General features: G+C 35.9%; 1 protein-coding gene and 1 pseudogene across 4 annotated transcripts in view; both read left to right on the top strand.

The window, feature by feature from the left end:
- LRBA (LPS responsive beige-like anchor protein) overlaps positions 1-26,548 on the top strand; it is a 779,214-nt gene that overhangs the window by 734,705 nt on the left and 17,961 nt on the right. For all 4 annotated transcript variants that reach the window (XM_030916318.1, XM_010372523.2, XM_030916327.1 and 1 more), the window contains 3 exons: positions 6,334-6,501; positions 22,721-22,822; positions 26,092-26,288. In XM_030916318.1, the coding sequence (XP_030772178.1) occupies positions 6,334-6,501; positions 22,721-22,822; positions 26,092-26,288 (467 nt within the window). The remainder of the gene's footprint in view (positions 1-6,333; positions 6,502-22,720; positions 22,823-26,091; positions 26,289-26,548) is intronic.
- Positions 9,615-9,744, top strand: LOC115896306 (annotated as a pseudogene).

The raw sequence follows: 26,548 nt of genomic DNA, 5'->3' as shown, positions 1-26,548 counted from the left end.
TTATAAACTGTTAGAGGATGAAATAAAGTTATAGTAAATATATAGTTTAATATTTAAAATAATGAAAATGAGATAGTAATTCATTAGAGCTAATTGATACACAGTCGTGTTTCTTAACAGGCATACATTACGATAAATGCATTGTTAGGGGATTTTATCATTGTGCAACATCATAGAGTATACTTACAAAAGCTAGACGGGCTATCCCAGGATACACTTAGGCTATGTGGGGTCACCTATTGCTCCTAGGCTGCAAATCTGTACAGCATACTACTATACAGGATACTGTAGGCAACTGTAACACAATGGTAAGTATCTGTGTGTTTAAACACATCTAAAAATGGAAAAGGTATGGTAAAAATATGGTATAAAAGATAAAAACCATTCCATTGTCTTCTGCAAGTAAAAAATAATAGTAATAAAAGATAAAAACTGGCATACCCGTATAGGGCACTTCCCATGAATGGAGCTTGCAGGACTGGAAGTTGCGCTGGGTGTCAGTGAGTGAGTGGTGAGTGCATATGAAGGCCTAGGACATGACTGTACACCACTGTAGACTTTATAAAACTCTGTACACTTAGACTACACTAAATTTGTTTTTAGAATTTTTTCTTTAGTAATAATTGGCTTACTGAAACTTTTTTACTTCATAAACTTTTTAATGATTTTAAACTTTTCAACTCTTGTAATAACACATAGCTTAAAACACATGGTACAGCTGTACAAAAATATTTTCTATATATCCTTATTGTATAGCTTTTTTCTATTATAAAAAATTTTTAGAAAACTAAGACAAAAACGTATAAATTAGGCTAGGCGTCCATAGGGGTCAGGATCATCAATATCACTGTCTTCCACCTCCACATTCTTACCCCATTGGAAGGTCTTCAGGGGCAAGAACATGCGTGGAGCTTTCATCTCCTATGATAACAGTGCCTTTTGGAATACCTCCTGAAGGGTTTGCCTGTGCCTATTTTAGAATCAACTTTTTATACGTAGAAAGAATATACTTTAACAATAAAAAGTATTGGATAATAAGTACATAAACCAGTAACAGAGTTATTTATTATCAAGTATTATGCACTGTACATATTGTATGTACTGTATCTTTATATATCTGGCAGTGCAATAAGTCCTTTTATACCAGCATCACTACAAACATTAGTGATGCGTTGCACTACAATGTTACCACAGCTCTGATGTCACTAGGTGACAGGAATTTTTCAGCTTCATTATAATATCATGGGACCACCATCATATATGTGGTCCATCGTTGACCAAAAAGTTGTTATAAAGTTCATGACTGTATACTGTGAAATTAGATATTCAACTGAAACAAAGGCTTACATTTATCTTTATTTAATGTTGTAGGAATTGAAAAATCTTTTAAATTAAAACTTCTAGTTATTTGAATGCTTTATGGTAAATCATCTTTCAGTCTTGTTAATAATCTTTATAAAATGTTTGAGTCCATACTCCTGCTTTAATATAGTTTATAGAGCAATTAATTTTTGGTTATTCAAGGAGTTTGTTCTTGAACATCTTTTTTATCTTTATTGTTTGTTATATGGAATTGATGATGTGGTTTTCTCATAGTTTCCATCTTTATTCTGTAGGTATAGGAAAGAAAACATCACCATTCAAGCCTTTCTGATTATTTGGGCTTTTACTAGATGTTTAAGTCTATGGGGTAGATTACCATTGAACCTAAACACTCCTCTTGGAGTCTTGGATATGTCTTTGTTTTCTGCTTAAAGACACAGTTGGAGACAGTGTAAGCAACAGTTGGAGTACAGTGGCACAGTTACGGCTCACTGCAGCCTCAAACTCCTGGGCTCAGGTGATCCTCCTGCGTCGGCCTCCCAAGTAGCTGGGACCACAGGCACAAAAAAAAGAAAAAGCTATTTCTCTTTTTTTTTTTTTTTTTTTTTTAATTTTTATAGAGACAGAGGTCTCACTCTGTTGTCCAAGGTGGTCTTAAACTCCTGGAGATTTTCTCAAATATTCTTTTGGACTTCATATTGTTTTTCCACATATTTTTTAAGTGATTGAAATAAATTTTTAAACATGAAAATGAATTTTTCACTGTAAAATAGAACTAATAGAACTGTAAACCACTCTTTTTGGTTTACAATGAAAACCATAGAGTAATTCACCACCACCACAATCAAGGTGCAGAGTACCCCCAAATACCCTGTGCCACCTACTAGAAGTCAGCTTTTTACCCCACCCTCAACCTCCTGGCAACAACTAATCTATTCCTCATCTTTAGTTGTGCCTTTTTCAGAATGTCATATAAATGGAATCATAAACCATGTCAATCTTTGGTTTTGACATTTGAGTGTTTTTAGTTTGTTAATATTCTATATTATTGTTTTTTAAAGACAATATTAATATGTGTAGAGTAAAGCTAACTTCACTTTCATATAATACTAATAATTGAAATCCTATATTCACACAATTTTATAGAATTTATAAAATTCTTTCACATACCACTGTTTCAGTCTCACAGTAATCCTGTGAAGTAAACAGGTGTCTTATCCCCATTTTTCAGGTGATAAAACTAAGGTTTAGAGAGATTATGTAACTTGCTGAAATTTATATAGCTAATAGTGACACAAGTGGGCCTTGGACCTAGCTCTTTTAATTTTAAATATAGCACGCTTTGTGATCATACCATGTTGTCTCATCCAGGTGTTACCAGTCAGTCACTGATTTTTTTCGGAAAATGCTATACTTTGTAACACTAAGTTCCTAGTATGTCTGCCATGTTACGTTAGACTTAATAAACCTGATGTCATTCTTTTCCTTCTTTCAAAATACGTTCTAATGTACTGTCTTTAAAAATGTGTGCATTTGTTGTATAAAACATATAAATAAGGAATAGCTTTAAACTTCATTTCAGTGACTTAACTTGTGAAATAAAAATATTTATACTTACCAGAAAAGTTGTAGAAAAAAAATCTCAAATGATAGTCCTGGTGTCTTTCTTAATATCTTGTATAAAAACTCTGATGCTAGTTTTATTCAAAATACTTTCAGTTAGGGTAAATATGTGTCTGTGTTTTTACAACAGGAATATTAAATATTTTTTCTTAAGTTTAGCAGAGAATCAAGGGAAAATCCTATGATCAGTAATATATAATGGCAAAGCTAACACAAGTGTTCCATTCAATTATATTTTAGCACACAAGCCAAAAAAAAAAAATCCTTCTCTTATTAGAGTGGCGGGGAGGGAGGAGAAACATGGGTTGTAACAGGAAATTCTTTAAACATAAATCATGTTTTCGGGTCACAACCAGAACAGCAGAGGCAACAATAAAACCTTCCCCTGGCAGTCGGAATTATTTTCAGGCCACATTTTAGATTCAGTGGTGCAGAGTCCTGAGCTTGAATTTTTTTATTTGTAGCACAGCTGTCAAATAAAACATTAACTAGAAAATTTGTTCTGTCAAAAAAGGGATATTCTAGTGCTTGTGGTAATATTTGATATTAGTGTGTGGAGAGGTGGACTGGTATTACAGGAAACAAAAACTAAGGTTGAGGAACACTTATGAGATTATCAGAAAATAATTTACCAAAAAGAGCAGCAGGTATTTATATGCTGTGATTTATTTAGGAGGAGTGAACCTCAACCTTAGAACAATAACAAATATTGCTGAGGAAGGCTGCCAGAACAGGAAAAAGTAAACTTAAAAAAATAATGTGTTCCAGAGTTGAGCCCAAAGTATAAATTGTAAAGAATAAAGTTAATTTGTGTTAACATATAAAACCCTTTAGATGTAACTGGTTAAATGTCACTCTCTCATTTAGATCTTCCCTGACACCCAGTGTAAATTTGTTCTCTCTTGTTATTGTCATTAATCCAACCTTGTTCTTTTCTTTTATAATACTTATCCCTATTCATAATTATATACCTGTTTGAGTTTGTTTAATGACTGTCTGCCCCACAAGACTGTAAAGGCTGAGGGCAGGGACCATGTTTGTTCACCACTGTACTGTATACAGGTAAGAAGGTCTAATGCTGGGCACTTAATAGGTGCTTGGTATTTGTTGAATGAAAATTAATTGTGATAACTCTTTGGAAAACAATCAAAACACTAAAAATTTTAAAAAGGAACCACCGTGACTGAATGCATGTTTCCTTACACTGACATTGGAGAAACAGAGCAGTGACTTCAGCTCATGAGAATTAACATGTGACTCTTGTAAAATTCTGCCCCTATATTCAATCCATCCCATCTTTACAGCTAAATTTTTTCCCTTTGTCCTCACATGAGTTGGAAATTAAGTTACCAAGTGAATAGCTGTTCTTTGCAAGCCTCCTGCTGCATGAAGAACACCTGGGTTTCCTCTGTGTCGTCTACCTCAAATACCTGGTTAGTTATTTCACTCATCCTCACTCCTACAACCCACTGAGTGTTGGGTTTCAAATCTGAAATAAGCCTGCCCGTACGTAATCTATTTCAATCACACCTATATTTTATGTGCTCTCAGCATTTAGGCATAGGCTAAAGCAGAAGTCATATATATTCTCTATGATCACATCACCATATGATGTATTCAGTTTCTTTCAGTAGTTAAAATACATGGATTTAACCTTTGATTTTCTAGTTATTAATAAGACTGCTTTCAGCTACCTAACTTTTGTCTTATCCTATGTAAGGCCTGCCTGTACTCTGATCCCCGCCAATTTACCACTGAACCTCCACATTCTGTTTGTCATGTAAATTGGAAATGAAGTAAAAATTATTACATATTTCATATTTAAATTGCTCTTCATTTTTTTAATTCTTGAAAGTCTTGAATTCTTCTTTATTTATTGATATAAGCTTATTTTTTAATGAAATGTTTTGGTGTCAACTTAAAAGGTTGAAGAAATTCAAAAGTGAACATCTTGAACATTTAGCAGTTAGAGACATTTGCTTTGAAGTCTGCTCTCCCTTAATCACAGGAGAAAAAAAGTACTATATTAGTTTAGCCACTTGAGATTGAAATGAATCTGATTTTAAATTTATTAGAAGTAGGCTATATGCAAGACTGCTACTCATGAATGAAAACATGTATTTGACTTTTCCATCTGATTTAGATAATATTTCAGAATTTTATTTCTAAATTTTCAGTCTTCATAATAAGCCTTAGGTTTATTAAAATCAACAATTTTAAAAATTTAATGTAAATATTATATTTGTTATCTTGGAAAGTTAAATACAGTTGATATGCCAGTACTTGAGACCTTAACCGTTTAAGAAGTTTACAGTGTATTCCAGGTTAATTACATAAACTATTTAGGCTTATTTAATTTTCCGCTTAGTAGCCTTTTTTCCTTGAACATCGAAATTATATTTTATAATCAAAATATAAAAACTTATTTTTAAAAAAGCCATGCTGAATATTAAGGGTAGACATTGTATAGCATTTATCTGTAGACTCTGTAGACATGTCAAAGCAAATATGTTAGCTGGAAACTCTAAAGATGGAATGGGGGTGTGTCATAGATACTTAATTCTTTAGACAAGTTTATGTGAATTATTACCACCATACCTGGTTAAACAAAGATTCTTAAAGGGTGAGGGCTTTACTTTTTTTCTGACACCTTTACATGAACAACTGTTCTGTGTTTGAAGGCTTAGATATATAGTAAGTTTACTGGGTTTCTCTCCATTGTCCCCAATCATTACCATCTTGATTGCACCCTCAAGGAATTTTCATCAGACGATTAAGACAAAGAATCACCTGGCTGAAATTGCAATCACAATATATTAGTTCTTTCATCATAATTTCCATATAAGCCTGATTTGAAAAGGTAGAAGCTCTCCAAAGTGACTTATATTGTCTTTGTATAGATCACTTAAAACAAGAAATATGTTAAATCTTCAGTAATTCAGAGACAGGTTTTTATTAGTGACGTCTAAATTATAAGTACTTTTACAGAAAGGCAACTAAGTTTTATTTTGAATCATATAGAGTAACCAAGAAAGTGTTAAAATGGTTCCAAAAGGGTTCTCCTGGGCCTGCTTTAATTAGTAAACATGATTCATTTGTAATATATAGAAGCCATTTGTAATGATACAGTGCCATGGTCCTCAAGTATTATTTGCTGAAATAGTTCTAACATATGCCTTTCAAAAATGTTAGCACTTTTCAGTGTATTTCTTTGTTGTTCTTGTTAGCATGCAAAGAAAACTGTTAGGTTGGACCATGTCAAATTATTATAAAATCTGAACTATGACAATCAGAGTTCATATGGCTTTGTTGTTTTACAAGTTGTCTGTTCACTAGGATTTTTATTTTTTTAATAGCAATTTTAAAGAAAATTGTTTTGCATTACAGGAAAATTGATCCAAGTGGTGTTTGGCCATTGGGATGTCGTCACTTGCCTCGCTCGTTCAGATTCATATATTGGGGGAAATTGCTACATTCTCTCAGGGTCACGTGATGCAACTCTTTTGCTGTGGTATTGGAATGGGAAATGCAGTGGGATTGGAGATAACCCAGGCAGTAAGTACGATTCATTTTTAAAGTAAACTTTTACAAGAATGTAGAGAGTTAACATTTTGCAGTAAAGTTACCTTTTTGTTATGGTAAAAGTGAAACAGAATTATCAAGTATTTTTAATTTATTAGTTATAATTTAAGAATGATCCAGATAGCCTCATTATCAACATTTTGTGACCATTGATAATTAAAATCCAAGCATGAAATCTTATGTTTCATATTATAGGCTATTCTCATGATCCAAAAATTCTAGTTCATTGGAAATAGCTGTCACCAAATAAAATAGTTTTTTATTCATGAAGATACAGCATAAAAGAGCAATCACATATTACCTTGTTTATTGAATTCATATTTTAAAAGAACAAAATAAAAATTATAATTTCATAGAAACAAACTAGTCTTTATAAAATTATGCTTTCATTTACGTATTTAAAAGATAAAACAGGTCATAAAAGGCCAATATGGAATACTCAAATTGGCTCTTGGTTTTTCAGATGGGAAATGAAAATGTTCACCAACAGCCTTAAACATCTTTATGAAACTATGCTGAAGGCAGTAAAACAAAAAATGTGTAACCATTTAAAATTGTAATTCACAGAAGGCAAAAAAAGGAAGCAGCTACCATTAAAACCAATCGCACACAGCTGCAGAAAAGAAATGGCTTTAGAAAAACACATTAAGAAGTAGGAAAAAACAATTAAAGGGACCACCTGAAAAATGAGAATTTAATTAAAATGATTATGACAACACTGTAGAATTCCTGCAAGAATAGCTTTAGATTTTTACTTCAGAAGATAGAGCATTTTAACTGCTCTTAAATATTTACAGTTTCTTAATTTAAAGCAAGTTGCAATGTGTTTGGTTAAGGAAGGATCACGTTCTTCCTGATGACTTTACCTGAATACTCGGTCCTTGCTCTGTCACTCCATCCCAGATTGTGAAATGGTCTAAATATGTTTAAGGCCATCATATTTTGGATTGACTTCTCAAAGCTTTGCTTAAATGTATAATATTTGTATGAAAATGAACCTTTTTTTCAAAACATTTAGTCAAATGCTAGTATAGTGTTAAAAGAAGTATATGTGAAGTATTTTTCAAAGCTGTTTCTTATGTACATTATATAGACTTTGATGTAGTAGGTAAACACAGTTTTTATTCAATGAACATCTAATAGATATTTCCTATTTTAATCAAAAAAGGGATAATTTCCTACGCAAATAGGATATGAGAAATAATTTTAAGGTTGTGATGCTATTGATAATACAGACTTTGTGATCAAATTGTAGTGTCTGTATATGTCAGGGAGTAGGTGTACATGCATTTCACGTTTATACAGACATCTCTATATGATTACAATGGAAATTATAAAGATGTAAATTTCAGGGATTTTGTTTTTCATATTCTTTTGAAAAGTACCATGTTCTTTTCATCATGAACACAATATTCTGGTCCTTCTTCCTTTCTGGCCTCTTAGAATAAGTGACTACTTTCAATCTCTTTTTTCCTGTTTCTGTAAATCCAGTTACCGAGATTCACTCATCTCAGGCAAACGTAGATTTAAAATAGATAATAAATCTACCATTTTGCTATTTATCTCAAAATATTTAAGAACTTTTCCTTGCCTTAAAAATGTAAGATATTTCATGCACATATAGAAATCCAAACACACATAGATATTTGGGTTCTTGGTTTCTCGTTTTATTTTACTTAATCATGTTCTGTATGTTATACACCGTCATTACCATTGTGTATTCTAAGCAGCAGCTAAAAGACTTACTAGCTACACTTGTATATAATTGCTGTTGCATTTCAGAAATTGAAGTATACCTTAAAGTTACGAATTTTCAGCTTTTTGAGAAGGAAGAAAGTATGATATATATCATGATATATGTATACATTTAAATATATTTTCATATATTTAAATACTTTGTAACTCAACCTAGAGATTGTTTTTACATGTATGACCTTTAAAAAATGAATTAAGTAGGACTGAACAAATCCTGGGGTTTGTAGTAAAAAAAAAAAATCTAAGTTCCAAGCGTTGCTGTGGTCCTTCTGTCTTGTCTGTAAAATGAAAGCAACAACAGAACTGAGTTAAGGTGTTATCAGAAGCACAGGATGATTAGAGCAAATAAATCACCACAAAACACCATCTTGTTGGCATTAGAGTAAATATTATAATGTTATATTTTTCATAGTGTACTTCATCTGTACCCTCGCATTGTCTGCAGTATGGTGGACATTACCTCCTAGTAATGCTAGCAATGAAAATAAAAACAATAAAAGAATATAACAGCACATCTAATAAAAATTTTAGAAAATTGTAATGTATCATGACTGAATTAAATTACCTTTCTCAAAGTGAACGTTATCCTTTCAAGCCCCTGTATAATGTCTGATGCCCCGATTTAATTTTGCTTCAGCTTTGAAAGATTAATCCAGGAGAAAGACAAATAGGCACTTTTTCTTATAATGAGAATTTACACACATTAGAATAGAAAAATGGAAAATGCAGTCTACGCTTTTCAAAAGAAAATGACAAACAAAAACAAAGACATTGTTACCGTGTATAAACTGTTTCAAACAGTTTCATGCAAGCTGATTCGGATTTTATAAGCCTCTGGCTCATTGATGGTTCCACGATGCAGCTGCTGAAGTCAGAGCTTTTCAGATGAAGGGTTTTAGGTTATGCGTATTCCTATATTGTACCTCTTAGATACAATGTAAATGACCTTTAAGAAGTGGTGAAGCGTGTATATACATATAATCGCAATATGTTCTATAAATGCACATTAATACCTCAACTTTACATTTTTTATTGTAGACTTTTTCTTTCTTGAAGGGAAAATACATAAAAGAAAACCAGGTTATTGCTTTTTCTACATTTTATAGGTCTGTTTCAGGGTTTTTTTATTTAAAAAATAATGAGAATAGGTAGTCATTTTACTTTCTAGGGTCATAAGCCTACATACACTGTTTTTTCCAAATCTAATATTGATGTTATATGTAAAGTTGATAGCTGTATGACAATGTTTAAAAAATATATTATCTAATATTAATATACATACTGCTTTGGCAAAATCGGGCTAGCTCAAACTGGATAAAACCTATAAATACATCACTTCTTGGCCTTTTGGCTAAGATCAAGTGTAAAACCTATAAATACTATAATTTGGGGCTTTAAAAAGTGTAAATGTTTTATGAAACCTGCCTATACTACATAGCAAAAGGCTTATTTTCCTGTATACCAGATAGTTTTTCATCTTTGACTCTATTTTTTTGTAATAGTTATCTCCTGTAAAATGCAGTTTTCTCAATGAGAAGAAAAATTAATACAGGATTCCATTTAATTAGGGATTTAAAAAATGAAATTAACCAAGAATATTTCACTGAAAGATGTTTTATACATGAAAGCATGGCATCTCTCTCTCCTTGTCCTAGTACTCTGTGTTTTAGGACTGAGCCTTGTCACCAAAGTTTTTTTCCTGAGATAGTTATTTGGCCTTCAGAATAATGCTCTCCAGACTGCACATTTTCAAATTTTGGAGAAAATGTTCCCTAGTGCATTCCATTGATAAATACTTTAAACTTTCACACGATCTTATTTAGATAAGCAAGATGAATATATACAAAACAGTTGTTATTTATTCACTATTTTATATTCATAAACTTGGATTTTAAAAATTACATGTTTACTAGGTATTTTTAGATATCTGAATAATACCTTTTAAAGCCACATTTGATCAGCTTCAGAAGCAAATGGTTGCTGACTGTGAGGGTGTTGCATAGATTTGTGTGTGTAGTATTTCAGTAATACTCGCATTTTCCATTCTCGCATTCTGGTTTTGATTTGATTGAAAGGTGGCATTTTTTTTCTTTTCCTCATTGCAATCAGACATGCTAATCTATGTCAGCTTTTTCCTTTATGGGATTGGCGTCTACTGAAAAAAAAACCTAACTTTTCTTCATAACAACAAGATTCTGTTCTTTAAGAATATTTCAGCACCATTAATTAGAAAGAAGGTTTTATTAACCATAAGGCTAGCACTAACAGACCACAGAGCTGTTTTTTAAAGTACTGTATGCCATAGCTGCCCTGCTTTTTCTCTGTCTAAAACTTCATTTTGTTATACGCTCATCAATCACTTAAGTCATTACCGTAAATCCTACTGTTGTTAATTTTACTAGTATCACCCTAATGAGACATTCCTGCTATAATTAAAAATGAATTCTAACTTTAAGGCATTCTAAATTTTTTTTAATGAATTTAGAATGATCTTGCCATGTGACTATAAATACTACTGATACACATAGACTACTCATCAAGTCTGTAAGAAAAGTAGTATCATAACATGTCCAGGTGTGAATTATTTCCTGGCTGCCTCTGTGCACATGTGCTTATGTGTATGCATATTTTTGTACACATATTTAGGAATTACGTCCTTTTTATTGTGAAGCCTAGTATGTTTTACTGAAGGTACTAATAAATTCTTATTCTTTGTCTTGCCAAAATATAGGTGGATGTAATAAAAACAATATTACTGTCTGTAAGTAGGTGTCCTAGAGCACCATCTGCTGGATGCATTTGGGGACTTAATGTTGGGAAACATGAAAATTGGTACTTGGTTAAGACAGGTGTACTTTGTTTTTAATTGCGTGTGATATATTATTTAAGGGTCACAAATGTCAAGGTATGTACATTTGTGTTGAACCATATGAGTTCTTAAAAAGCAATCACTTTACTCCTCCTTTTACCCCACCCTAACCTGGATTTGCAACTGTACAATAAATATTTTGTGCAAGGAAAAAGTAAGCACAGTATTTGCCTAATGAAACAAAGTACCACAGTTTGTGATGAAATAAACTGTTTCTTGATCACAGCTCTTCAGAAATAAACTGCTAGCTTCTTGATCACAGCTCTTCAGTAAGTTACAGTTGAGGAAGTTATTTGGATGGTGTTTTAAATTTAGGTTCCTTATGTTCACTAGATTCAGAATAAGAAGGTAATGCTTGGAACAAGAAACCATTTTAGGCCGGGCGCGGTGGCTCAAGCCTGTAATCCCAGCACTTTGGGAGGCCGAGACGGGTGGATCACAAGGTCAGGAGATCGAGACCATCCTGGCTAACACGGTGAAACCCCGTCTCTACTAAAAAAATACAAAAAACTAGCCGGGCGCGGTGGCGGGCGCCTGTAGTCCCAGCTACTCGGGAGGCTGAGGCAGGAGAATGGCATAAACCCGGGAGGCGGAGTTTGCAGTGAGCTGAGATCCGGCCACTGCACTCCAGCCTGGGTGACAGCGAGACTCCTTCTCAAAAAAAAAAAAAAAAAAAAAAAAAAAGAAACCATTTTATACCTGGGTATGACTCTTGATCTGATCCTTTGTCAGGAGCAAGAGTTCTTGTGTGTGTCTCATCAAGACCTTCCCTTCTGGGCCTGCATTTAGAATGTACTGTCACACTACAACTACCCTGTATTTTTTTTCCTTGAAGCATTTATCAAGAAGGGTTTTCAAATGGTATGTTGGCAGTGTTCAAGTTCAGGTGACATTAAAAGTATGTCTATGAAATTCTCCAGAAGGTCCAGGATGTTTAGTGCTCCATGATGTAATGCAGGCCCTCAAGTTCCAGCAAAACAACTCTGTATTTACTGCTTGTAACTAATAGTAGATGTGGTAAAAAGGAATTATATTCATATGGCAAATGAATACAACCTTAATGTGCACCATATGCATAGTGGCGGGGTGATATGCCAATATATCACATTTATTTACCTTGTTTGGTTGCAGAGAAAAATGACTGTACCATTCAGCCCATAGGTTATAGCCATATAAATATGAGAACAGAAGAACTGATGATTTATGCCCTCAGATTGAAACTGAGTATCTTCATATGTAGACCGTTTTAATAGTGCCATGCCAAAGAAAGTTTTCTTGACACTTTATGCTCATATGGGAAATTTAATTTCAAACAATAGTTGGAATTAGTCTAAGAAAGTAAAAATTCCTTCTAGTCAACTAAATGTAGGATTCTTCTGCTTTTAAAATATTGCAGAATCAGTGTGGGGGAAGGGGAGTCCATGACATTACTGGTAGAACTACCAAGGATACACTTAATTAAGGCTTCCTGGAACAACATAGTAGACTGACTTTACTACCTTGCAAAAACGCTCATTTCGTAAGAGAAATTCTACGGCAGCTTTGTGCCTATGTAACTCACATTTTACTCTAGATATTACTGATAATTTATGAAAAGATAACCATTTTTATATGAAATTCAATATTGAAATCTGATTTTTTTTTTTTTTTACAAAGCAACAGTTAAACCCTATTTTTTCTAGTTACCTCAATTTGTATGTGCTATGTTCATTTATATGGCTTTACAGAGCAGAAGTTTGTAAGTGTTAACAAATTTGTAAAAATTGATTTTCTTGATCCTTTTTTTTTTTTTTTTTTGAGACGGAGTCTTGCTCTGCCACCCAGGCTGGAGTGCAGTGGCCGGATCTCAGCTCACTGCAAGCTCCGCCTCCCGGGTTTAGCCATTCTCCTGCCTCAGCCTCCCGAGTAGCTGGGACTACAGGCGCCGCCGCCTCGTCGCCCTGCTAGTTTTTTGTATTTAAGTAGAGACAGGGTTTCACCGTATTAGCCAGGATGGTCTCGATCTCCTGACCTCGTGATCCGCCCGTCTCGGCCTCCCAAAGTGATGGGATTACAGGCTTGAGCCACCGCGCCCGGCCCCTTCTTGATCTTTTAACAGAGTCATTATATATCATTACATATCATTTATCTGCTATTTTTTTAAAGTAATTTTTTTCACATTCAAGTGAGAAAATGAATGTGTTTGATAAGACTTCAGATTTTGGATTTGAAGTGTTTTTATATAGGAAAAAAATTCTCTGAATTGTTAATGCCTTTTGTGGCTTAAGGCTACATGACTGTTGAGCTTTTTAAGCTTTCATTCTTGTAGCTTTTAACTTTGCGCAACTGAGAGATTGCCTTATTTCCTTGGGGTGAGTGGGGTCAGGAGTGTTTAACAGCTAAAGATATGAAATTCCTCTATAGTTTTCAGAGTCCCTTACTTAAGTATTTTTTAACAAAAGAAGGTTAAAATGTTAAGGAGAATGTATTTTAAATAATTTTAAATAATTTGGGTATTTAGGACAAACAGATAAAACCAACTTTCAGTTTTAATTTATATTCATAAAAATCAGACTCAATGTTGCATTTCAACAAATCCGAATAAGATTTCACTTAAGCAAATTTTCTACCTGTTTTCTTTTTTGGGGGTAGAATTTTACCATGTTTATGTTATCAGACACTCATATGCAGCTACAGTAGCCATAGCTTACCTAGAACCAAAGACCGAGTCCCTCCATGGGAAGACAACAAATGAAGTCTCAAGCAAGTAGGAAAAAAGAAGCACATTAGTTAAGTATAGTAATGATATGTCCATGTAATGAAGTCCTGTACAGACGTTAACAAAGATACACAAATTTGTAATATTGACATGGAGGGATACACTCTTTGTACTGCTAAGTGTAAAAGATCACCAAGCTAGGCCGGGCGCGGTGGCTCAAGCCTGTAATCCCAGCACTTTGGGAGGCCGAGACGGGCGGATCACGAGGTCAGGAGATCGAGACCATCCTGGCTAACACGGTGAAACCCCGTCTCTACTAAAAATACAAAAACTAGCCGGGCGAGGTGGCGGGCGCCTGTAGTCCCAGCTACTCAGGAGGCTGAGGCAGGAGAATGGCGTAAACCCGGGAGGCGGAGCTTGCAGTGAGCTGAGATCTGGCCACTGCACTCCAGTCCGGGCAACAGAGCGAGACTCCGCCTCAAAAAAAAAAAAAAAAAAAAAAAGATCACCAAGCTACATGTATAACATAAGTACCTATGCCTGTATGTGTATACCTTTGTATTCTATGTACATATATGCATAGAAAAAGTATGAAATGATCACAAGACAAATATTAGCAACATTTATTTATAGGTAGTGAATTTGGAAGCAATTTTTCATTTTCTTCATTATAATTTACTAAAGTATCTGAATGTTTTATAATGAGCATGTAATACCTTGATAATAAGAGACAATAAAGATACTTCAGGCCGGGCACAGTGGCTCATGCCTGTAATCCTAGCATTTTGGGAGGCCAAGACAAGGGTATTGTTTGAGCCCAAGAGTTCAAAACCAGCATGGGCAACATAGGGAGATGCTGTCTCTACAAGAAGTAAAAAAAAATAGCTGGGTGTGGTGCCTGTAGTCCCAGCTACTCGGGAGGCTGAAGTGGGAGGATCACCTCAGCCCAGGGAGGTCTAGGCGGCAGCGATCTGTGGTTGCACCATTGCACTCCAGCCTGGGCAACAGAGTAAGACCCTGTCTAAAAAAAAAAAAGATATTTTAATTTGGGGAATGCACCTAATTACTGTACTGTACCTTAACTCCCCACTCTTAGCCTCTAGGCTGCCAGATATTAGTAGTTGTATTAGAATTTATATGAATTATCAAGGAGAGAACCATCTCTAATTAGCTTTTATGCAGCATAGGATCAGATATTATACTTTCAATGAAAGGAGTGTTTATAACAGAGAGTGAAAAAAGGGATCATTCTGTTGCTACTACTACTACTTTTTTTTTTTTTTTAGAGACAGTGTCTTGCTCTGTCACCAGGCTGGAGTGCAGTGGTAGGATCTTGGCTCACTGCAACCTCTGCCTCCCAGGTTCAAGCGATTCTCCTGCCTCAGCCTCCTGAGTAGTTGGGACTACATGCAGGCGCCACCATGCCCAGATGATTTTTTTGTATTTTTATAGAGACAGGATTTCACCATGTTGGCCAGGATGGTCTCGATCTCCTGACCTCGTGATCCACCCGCCTCGGCCTCCCAAAGTGCTGGGATTACAGACATGAGCCACCATGCCTGGCGTGCTGCTACTACTACTTACAGATGATACTAATGGGTGCTCACTACATGCCAGGCACCATCCTGAGCGCTTTACATATTGATTCATTAATCTTCACAGTAGCACTATGTGGTATCTACTGTTATTATCCTTGACTTATAGATGAGGCATGGAGAAATTATAAATATGCCTTTACTTTCTGCCCTGGGCCTTGACGCTTTTAGGATCTTCTTACTAGAATTATGGAAACTTGCCCAAGGGAGCTCACGTAGCTAGCAAGTGCTGGAGCCTAGATTTAAACTCAGGCAGTCTAGGTCAGAGTTATCTAAACTATACACTTAATTAGAATATCAGCTATAGAGAATTTGATGCAATCCTATCACTAAAGCATTCTTAGTATTTGCAAGAGACACAAAAAGACAACTGCATTATACTGAGTTCTTATGACAATACATGTCATGGTAGGATTTTGTATTTTTCAAATACACATTTAAGGGGTATACTTTAAGTATACAATTGTAGGTACACACTCATATAAACCCATTTTCTAATGTACAGTTGACTTTTGAACAACACGGGAGTCAGGGGTGCCAACCCTCCACACAGTCAGAAACATGCATATAACTTTTGACTCCCCAGAAACTTAACTACTGATAGCTTACTGTTGACTAGGAAGCCTTACTGATAACATAAAGTTGGTTAACACATATTTTGTATGTTATATGTATCATATACTGTGTTCTTATAATAAAGTAAACTAGAGAAAAGAAAATGTTATTAAGAAAATCATAAGGAGAAAATATATTTACTATGCATTAAGTAGAAGTAGATCATCATAAAGGTTGTCTTTCACACTGAGTAGACTGAGGAAGCAGAGGGCTGGTCTTGCTGTCTCAAATGGCAGAGGCAGAAGAAAATCCACATATGAGTAGACCCATATTGTTCAAACCTATGTTGTTCAAGGGTCAACCATGGTCTTAGAGGGTGATTCCCATGTTACAGTCATTTATTATGTATCAGAGAGAGAGGAGGAGAAATGTTACATACCAAGGACTTACCATTTTCTTTGTACCAACATTATCTTGTCTTGCATTAATACTTCTAATATTATTTACAAGAAGATGGTACTAAAATTTCCTGTCTGATGGTGGTTGTACTCTAAATGCAGCTATGGCTTGTCATCTGTAGTCTATATGTCTAATCAAATTATGATTTTTCACCAAAGAGACCATGATGAATAGGGGAAGGGAAAAGGTTTGAAGATGAAATGTATAGAACAAATTTCAAGTCGTTTTTCTAAGCATAATTAAAATGCAGTATAATTTCCATTGTAAAACTAGGAAATTAATGGAAAAGGTTTAAAAAATATTTAACCTCACCTCCGCGTTAGCAAAGCCATTTCCTTTCTTGATTTACCATTATGGTGAGCCACATGAGAAAGCTTAGTATTCAGTTTTCACATGAATGTTTTGTAGTAATCAATTGTAACTAAATGGTACAAAAGGCACATGTAAAATAGAGGTATCCATCTTTAGGAAACGACTGGCATATATTGTATAATATATTTTTGTTTTTTATCTATAATATATATGCCTAATAAGTTCATTATGTATTTGGGCTTTTTACACAAATATATTTTATTTCTTAATTTGTTTTCTATTGAAATTATTACTTTTTTTTTTAATAAAGCCAGGTTTTATATTTTGATTTTCCTCTATAAAAGTTCAGGTGATACATTTTTACTAATGAGGAAAATTATATTGGTGGTCTTTAAGCATGTTAATTATTGTTAAAAATTGATTTTGCATTCAAAATCAGTTGTTACAAGTGGTATGGACTTCATTACTATTATGTTGACCTTTACAAGCATAGATATTTATAATTATAATTTGCAGGCTTATAGTACTGTTGACAAAACCAGATCCAATGATCCTTTAAAATCAAGTTATTTTTAAATAAAAGGCCATGTTTTACTCCTTTCCTTATTTCCATAGTACCTCACACATATTAAGAACACAAACTCAATAAATATTATTAAGTGAATGAAGGAGTGAAGGAATGAATGGGTGAACAAATGGGATATGTTATTTTCTGGCCCAGCCAGGAGTCATCTAAACTAAGTATTAATTGGAAGAAATAGTTTTATAAAAGTAAGAATAGGAAAATTTTTAATCCCGCTTCATTCATAATAGATGGTATTGAGAAAATGGAATGAAGAGAATTCACTGTGCTAACAACAACATATTTAACCTACAAGTGAAAACTTTATACTGCATTTCAAAGTGATCTAATTTTCATAAGAGTAAGGAGATGACACCAAAACACCAAGAACTTTATTCACTTTTTAAAAAATAACTACAAGTTTGCCAGAAATACATGTCGGATCTATTTTTACCTGGATTGTCACCTCTTTTCCCTAATGGATATAGACCTTATGAAATATTCTTCTCACTGGATATTTATAAGCAAGATACTAGAGAAATTCCTCTTTCCTCTTCTCTTCCTTCAGGTGTAATTTTAAGTGGTTCGCAGTCTGTTTGATAAATATACTTAATGTTGTGAGGGCACCAGAGAAACACAACTAATAAAAGCATTTGCTATTCTGCCTAGTGGTGTTAACATATTTCACCTAATGTTTTAAAACATAAGTCCAGTATAAATGCTAAGTGGTCATTATAGAGATCTTGTGTTGGTTGAATGCAAGTTAGGTTGTTATAATTGTCTCTGTAAGTTGGTATTGGTATCTAGTATTATGTACTGAGAGAAGTGCCTCTGTAAAACCTGATGTGCCCTGGTATTTGCAGCAGAATTTGGGCTGTCTTTAATCTCATTTGACTTGTTCATCTTCTTTTAAGGCCAACCATAAAGATGCACTCAGTATCCTTTTCAGCCTTTGGTTAGGATTTGCATCAGTAGTCATAAACCTGCTCTCTGGACAAAGACACCCTTTCCTTTGAAGTAATTGCTCAAGCTTTTCAAAGCAGTCCTAGAAGTCTGTCCTCTTTCTCTTTTTATTTTTCTTTAAGAAGAGTTTGAAGTGTGGTCCCTTAAACTAGCAGCAAGATAAATTTTTGTCTCAGCATTATTGAAGGCCATGACAATTTTTCAAGCAGTAAGACTTTAAAAGGTTCTTAAGGGGATCTGTTCTGCTTTATGTCTAGCCTTTGGTAGATCCTACTATCTCAGAAAGCAAAGGTAAAGACTTTTTGTATCCCTTAACTATTGCAAATTTTTATCAAAAGAATTAACCTGATATTTTTGAGAAGACTTTTTTTTTTTTTTTTTTTTTTTTTTTTTTTTTTGCTCTTCATTTGGTTTAGAGACTGCAATGAGAGATTATTGATAGCTTTGGCATCTTTGAAAAGTAATATATGGCCAGAATCATCTTGTTTGAGCTGATTATTTCTCCCTGGGTATTAAAATCTACGTGGACTGACAAGTAGTTGGGAGGGGCAGATTTCTGAGAATACTGCAGTGAGAATGAGTTATATGGTTCCAAGATTTTGTTTCTAGGCTTTCCAAACAGAAATGTACATAGATATGGAGGGATTTTGCCTTTCCTTTCTGTGGGATGTCGTCACTTGGGCTCTGCTGTGATCCAGGATGATGTATACAGTGTAACTACAGAGACATAAAAAGATTCTGTGAGCCACATGTAAAGCCTCTGCTCTGCCTCCGATTATCTCTGCTACCCTCAGTAATTTCATTACAAGTGGTTCCCAAAATGTCCATTGAACTTAAACAGTTTTGACCTGTTTGATTTAAATCCCTTATCATATATTTGCTATACTGAAGTGTAACTATTTCAAGCTCTTTATTATAAAACTTATAAAAATCAAGTAGTAGGTATTTATTTTGAATGTACTTTTTATAAGGAGAAAATGTAAAGAATGCTTAATCTGTACAGCAGATAATAAAGGGAATACAATCTTTAAAGAAGATTGGAAACAGCTTTTCTTAGAGGAATGACATGATATCTCTCCTTATATTGTTGTATGTGGGTTTATAGAGGCCAGTAATGTACATTTCCTATAGGTGAGGAAAGTTAAGTAGCACTGTCTTTTTTACTGGAAATCCAGTGACTGTGAAACCAGTTACCTGAGAACCTAATGATCATAAATCTACCCTTATGCTTTTAATTTGGTTTTCTCTCTCTCTCTCTCTTTTTTTTTTTTTTTTTTTTTTGTATTTCCTGAACTGTCTAACCTGCTTCCGGGATTAGCAAACATTTTGCCAAACTTTGAAGCCAAAGTCCTAGCACTGAACAGTTCCTTATTTAGAGATCAGGCCCTAGGGAAAGAAGAAATTCTTTTTCAGTTTTGAAATTACTCTGCATGTGTGTGTGTTCTGATTTGTGGAGTGAAAAATGATTTAATAAAGTTTGGATTATTGGAAACTAGTATTTTGTAAGCAAAGCATAATGATAAAAATCTTATGAGTTTACAAAAAAAAATCATGCTTGCATCTTAACCCACCTTCTGGGGTTAATCATGAGGTTTCCTAAACTCTTAACTTTATAGTCATAGAAAACTCTCAGTATTTCAACTCTTTTACATCAAAGAAAAAAAGAAAATTGACAGCAATCCTCTCCCTTCTTCCACCATGCTCCTGAGAAAACAAAAAGTTAGCACTGATGTACTTAAGTGACGTTGTCCTCTGGGAGCACCAGTATCTATCTGTCCTTTGTTTACTTTGTCTTATACTTAGAATGCCTTCATTTGATATCAGTTTTCCTTCAAACCTTCACTTTTCACTGAGGAATTCCAAGACAATTCAAGTTAAAACACAAATTTCACCATCCATGAAATGGTAACTTACAAAAACAACAACAACAAAAAAACCAACAATTACACCAAAAATATATTCCCTTAGATCTTAATGATTTTAATTGCTGGTTAAAAAAAAAAAAAAAAAAAAAAAAAAAAAGTTGCCAATGGATCTAATTAGATAGTAATTTCAGAAACAACATGGTATGGTATTTCTGTGGAATGTACAGCCTTCTGGGGAAAAGGGAAACCAAGATTCAGGGCTAAAGTATTGATAACTTCTTATTTTATTATTTTTTTGAGATGGAGTCTTGCTCTGTCACCCAGGCTGGAGTGCAGTGGCACAATCTCGGCTCACTGCAACCTCTACCTCCCAGGTTCAAGCGATTCTCCTACCTCAGCCTCCCGAGTAACTGGGATTAGAGGCGCACACCACCACACCAAACTAATTTTTTGTATTTTTAGTAGAGGCAGGGTTTCACCATGTTGGCCAGACTGGTCTCAAACTCCTAATCTCAGGTGATCTGCCCACCTTGGCTTCCCAAAGTGCTGGGATTACAGGCATGAGCCACCGCACCTGGCCAATAATTTTTTAAAACAGTATACTTATTCCTAAAATTTGTGGATCCTAACAGAAGCTTAAGTAGTTCAGATTGACTTACATTATTTGCTGTATTTCTTTAAAATTTTCCCAAATTTCTGGACTTCGTAAGAAACAAAATTGCTCTTGTGACAAATTCTTTGTGGCTTGGGAAATGTCACGAAAACTTTCTAATTAAGGTAGGTTTGCCTCCCAGAGAAGTTTCAAAACTTGGAATCAAATGAAACGAAGCCCCTTGTTCTGCCTATCCCCTTGCCTCTTCGTATGTCACTTTCGGTCTCCCTTTATTCACTAAACCTGTAGGCCAGGTCCAGCGACTGGCTGCACATAGCACTGCCAGTGTGGTGCATAGTTCTGTGTGACATCCCTTCAACTTAAGTCCCACTCAGAATTACCTACAGTCATCAAAGCCTTGAAGGACACTGCGGGGACATGGCCCCGTATTATGTACTCTGGTACATGCATTGGAACTGTCGTGTGGAAGGCTAGACCTGAAGTGACTGCTGGCTCCAGGTGAAGTGGGGCTACAAGCAGAGACTAGACCTCTCTTCAGGGTAGAAGCCTCTCACCTTTTCTTGGTCATGGACCTCTGTCCATTCAGTAAAACTTGTTTTCCTCCCCTGCTACCTAGAAAAACAGGCATGTAGATACATTTTGCATAAAATTTCAAATAACCCAGTGACCTACTGGGAGAACCCCCACTTTGGAAGCCAGGTTAGTTTTTTGACGGCAGCATTCCAAGTACAGTTGGTTTTCAGTGGGTTTCCTCTGAGCTGCTGGACATCTTTCCTCTGAGTGGCTGACTGCTCCAAGGATAGTCAGCTGTCTGGGGTTAAGATACAAGCAATTCTCTTCCACAGGGTTCCACAGCTGCTCTGTGGCACATTTGTCTCTTCTGGATTACACAGTGTTAGTTATCAAGCATACTATAAAACAAATCCAAATCAAGAAATCAAGAATGCTAATAGAATCCTGCTCTCCACTTGGAAAGACTTTTTGTGTCTTTACCTTTAGAGACTATAAAAGTAGAGGATTCCTTTAGTTTTCAAATTGTATTCTTCAGGCTAGACATGGAATCCGGTTTATCCTTGTGGCTTGGCATGAACCAATCAACAAATCAAGCCCATTACCGTTTTATTTAGTCATGGTGGGTTCCTTATTAACCAGCCAACCAACCAACCAACCTTACTTTTTCTTTGTAGCCTGGGACAGACATACAGTATGACTTGTTCTTTCTACTTGTGAAAGTATTCGGCAACATGTGCCGTTTTTTGGATACTCCTTCTCTGTCCCCCCTTCTCCACCCACCGCCTCTCATTTTCAGTCACTATCTGTAGACTTATCTGTAAGGGTTTGGTTTTTTTAGGTGTTTTTTTTTTTATTATTACTATTTTTGGTTCTTTGAATGAACTACAGAGAATATACCCATGAAATTTATATATCAGAAAAATACATAAGCTTAGTAGAGAGAATAGGTATTTAAGAGAGGGGCTGTAGAATTCCTGTGGAGGTAGTGGAAGTCTAGTTCAGACTGTCTTCATTATGATGGGTTTCAGCGGTCCACAGAGGCTAAGGAGGGAAGAGGGAGGGGCGAGTCCTTTCTTTGAAATGTAAATTGAGCCAAGGTTCCTAATTTTATAGTCATCTGACCATAAAACATCTAATTGCAGGGCTAATTTTTTATGAGGCATTTTGGAATGCAGATTTTGTTGTATTTAACCCTGAGTTTTCAACCATTGTTGCTTGATAATCACATAAAGGTTACTTGACATTTTAGCAGGATGTGGTCCTCATAATCAAACTATAGTATATAACTTGGATCGAGTCCTAAAGTAGGATTGCTGGACACATTCCCAAACTATAAATTAAATAGGCATGATGGGAATTAGGAGCAAGTTGTTGATTATTTAATCTGCATGAACTTGAATTGATTTGTTCTTTTTATCTGTTTTTTCCTAAAGGTGAGACTGCTGCTCCTCGGGCCGTTTTGACAGGCCATGACTATGAGGTCACATGTGCTGCGGTCTGTGCTGAGCTAGGCCTGGTGTTGAGTGGTTCACAAGGTAAACCTGTGGTACCTTCACAAAATGGATGCATTTCTTGCTGTCTTCTAGAAACAAATTACCAAAGCTTAATTTGGTACCTTTTTTCTAAAACTTCTGTCTGTTATGCTAGCCATTAGTCATATGGAACTATTTAAATTATTTAAAATTCAATAAAATTAAAATGTAGGTTTCTTGGTGGCACTAGCCACATTTCAGGGGCTCAGTACTCACATATGGCTAGTGGCCACCACATTGGACAGCACAGATACAGATCATTTCCATCACTGTAGAAAGTTCTGTTTCACAGCACTGCTCTAAAGAGTTTAAGATGTTTTTACAAACATATCCTATTAATATTCATATTTCCATGAAGCAGGAACAAGGAACATCTTTGTACATTTGTTTATTCTTCTGCGCTGTTACTGGGCCGGGTTCCATCTTACATCTGAACGGAAGCCCCTGACCCTGTCTGTTTTAATGAGGCAGGGGCCACAATGGCATTGAGAGTGGAGTAGAAAGATACTTAAGCTGGTTTGCCTGGAGGTTTGTGCTGGAAACAGCATCATATATTTAGGCCCAAGATAATAAGCAAGCTAAAAGCACACGCAGCAAATCAGGATCTGACTGGGAACGGAGCTGTTTCCAATTCGTTGCTTATCCCATCGTAATAGTCTATCCATCTCTCTGTCTCTGCTCTGAGCTGAGGTCTGAACTCAGAACAAAGTACTATATCTCACGTCTTTTAGGTTTATCTGGTGGGGAAACAGAGTATTTGGATCACCTTACCTGTGTCCTAAAGTATAATAGTCTGGCTAACAAGGTGTTTTAAATATTTAAAGGATTGTGTTTATAAATTTGGTCAAAACATTGAAATAGTAATAATGATAGCAAGAATTCTATAACCACTGGACTTTTCCCTTATACTCAATAATTTCATACATCCTGAGCCAACAGGAGTTGTAAAATGAACCTATTATATTACAGGTCATCTTTTCTTTGCACAGTAGTATGGAACTGTAAAAGCGAGCATGCAAACTGAAACCATACAAAGTGATCTGAATAATCATTGGTCAATTTTACAATTGTTCCATCGTCTTTAAAAATTTTTGTCATGATGGGCATGGTGGCTCATGCCTGTAATCCCAACATTTTGGGAGGATAAGGTGGGAACATCATTTGAGGCCAGGAGTTTGAGACCAGTCTGGCAACACAGTGAGACCCCCACCTCTACAAAAAAAATTAAGAATTAGCTGAGCATGGTGGTGCACACCTGTAGGCTCAGCTGCTTGGGAAGGTGAGGTGGGAGGATTGCAGGAGGTGAAGGCTGTAGTGAGCCATGATCATGCCACTGCACTCCAGCCTGGGTGACAGAGCAAAACCCTGTCTCTAATAATAATTTTGTCAAAACATTAAAAACTCATACTCAGTTATACATATAACATGAAAAAGGTAGTAAAACCCACATGTACTTAATACATTATAATTTAAAACATTTGACACATTGATAATTATTTATGAAAAATGTATCAAGAGTAGTTTGAACTTGTTATATACATGTAATATACTTGTTATATATATATGTTAAGGAGCTAGCATCTTTTCTATGCCTTGGGGAGCTGTCATACTCTAAGTTGGGATCAGCGTCTAACATTTCATCTTTTGTGCTTTCAATGTCATGAAATATTCCCTAGAATTCCTTTAATGTGAGGCTTTTGCTGGTTTCAATTCTGGGACATCTTTGTTACACCTTCTTCCCTAACTTACACTGATAAGTTCCTTCATTCCCTTCCTGGCTGCATATCTACAGTGTCTCAGCAGGGTCAGCATCCCACAGGCAGCTCTTTCTTCTATAACCCCATTTATATTCAATTCAAATTGTACCTTCAGCTTTATCATTTTCCATTCTTTACTGCAGTTTCATCTTTGTTGGCCAATACCCTTTTTTTGATTATCCATTTTTGTGAAATATTATATGGCTTTATCACTGGGAGACAAAAAAGCAACACAGCTGCACAGTTTGCTGTCTGTGTGTGACCTGAATAACAGATATGCAGTGAGCAGTCATCGACATATTTTGAAAGGAGTGATGTGATTGGTCACTGATGATGATGATGCACATCTGTTATTTATATAGTGATTTGTGGACTGAAGAGCTAGCCACAAAAGTGCATATTTTATGCAATTACTGTGACAACCTAAATTTGAACTATGTTATTGGAGGGCTGGTGTTATTTAAGGAGTGATAACTGAAATTCATGCATGCTGGAACTGTGTAAAGGAAAGACTGCCTGTGGATATTTTAAAAATTTATAAACTACCTGAGTGGTCAAGAAAGAGCTAAAAGCCTTATTTTCAAAAGGGCAAGCTTTCAGTAGTTATTGTGGGGAAAAGGCAATGATTCCATGTGGTCATGAGTAATTTAGCCAGAAGAGTAGCAGGGCACATACCCCAATGACCCCCGTTATCTGACTGAGATATCTCTTGGAACTTGCTCATCGCACAAGCAATCTTTGTTCCTTATTCCTTCTTTGCTTTGCATGTAGCAGATACTCAATAGAAACAAAAAGCTTGGCTGTGTGTGGGCTCCCAGCAGCTGCCTGTCCTCCTCTGGCATCTTGACCTGGTGGTCCACCCAGGTGTTGGGAGTGGTGGATGCTGCTGCTTGCTGTGGAGGCAGCAGGGAGGTGGACTCACTCCGTTGCCAAGGAGAGTGGCCGAAGGGTTCCTGTGTGAATGTTTTGGAGGTTGAGAAGAACTACCAGGGACCCCCTTTCAGTGTAAAAAAGTAGTGAGCAGTTGTAGAGAAGAAGGCTAAGGCCCTCAGAGGCTGCTCGAGCTGACTGTCCCTGCACAGGCCCACACTGCCGTGGCTGTCAGGGCTCCTGCAAGGTATCCTGCAAGGAGAGGTCTTAGTGTGGCTGCCCACATCCCTTGTTTGTTTGCATCCCAGCCTCCTTGAAGCTATGCTAGAAATGGAAGCTTATCCTGTTTCCCAGTTCCTCCAGTTTGTATTGCCTCTTAGCATAATGAATTTCAGAGACTTAACTTCCTGTCTCTTGAGGAAAGTGAACTTGGACTTACATGATTTGGCTTCTCTCCTCTCCTGAGTGGAAGGTGAGATCTGGCAAACATGAAGAGACTTTGCAAAATAACTTGCACGTAAGATGGAAGTTTTTCAAAGGCTTTCTACATCTATAGTGTGGTTCTATAATCCTGTTTGATCTGTGCTCAAGATTCAGATTGTATTTGTCTGTTTTCATTAAATAATTTTGCCTTTTGTTTCTCAGAAGGACCATGTCTCATACATTCCATGAATGGAGACTTGTTGAGGACCTTGGAGGGTCCTGAAAACTGCCTGAAACCAAAACTCATTCAGGCTTCGAGAGAGGGTCATTGTGTCATATTCTATGAAAACGGCCTCTTCTGTACATTCAGTGTGAATGGAAAACTCCAGGCCACGATGGAAACAGAAGATAACATAAGAGTGAGTGCCCTGGGGACTCTTCAGCATTCACGACTTTTACCTCAACTCGTGTCAAGTGGGGAGGGAAAGGGTTCGTGAAAGAAACCTCTATTTTTGGGTTGCCGAGGGCCTCTTTTCCACACCCACAAAAAATCTTTAGGTAGCACTCAGAAAAGGCTCACACACTTCGCACACCACAGCGGTGGACGAGGCCAGCTGCCAGCCTCCACCATGAGGCAGGCACACAGACACACTACACTCGCTTTTATTGTTCCCCATCT

The sequence above is a fragment of the Rhinopithecus roxellana genome, chromosome 2 (assembly GCF_007565055.1).
Source record: "Rhinopithecus roxellana isolate Shanxi Qingling chromosome 2, ASM756505v1, whole genome shotgun sequence".
Taxonomy (NCBI): Eukaryota; Metazoa; Chordata; class Mammalia; order Primates; family Cercopithecidae; genus Rhinopithecus; species Rhinopithecus roxellana.
Note: the sequence above shows the minus strand (reverse complement) of the source record. Positions and strands in the feature narration are given on the sequence as shown.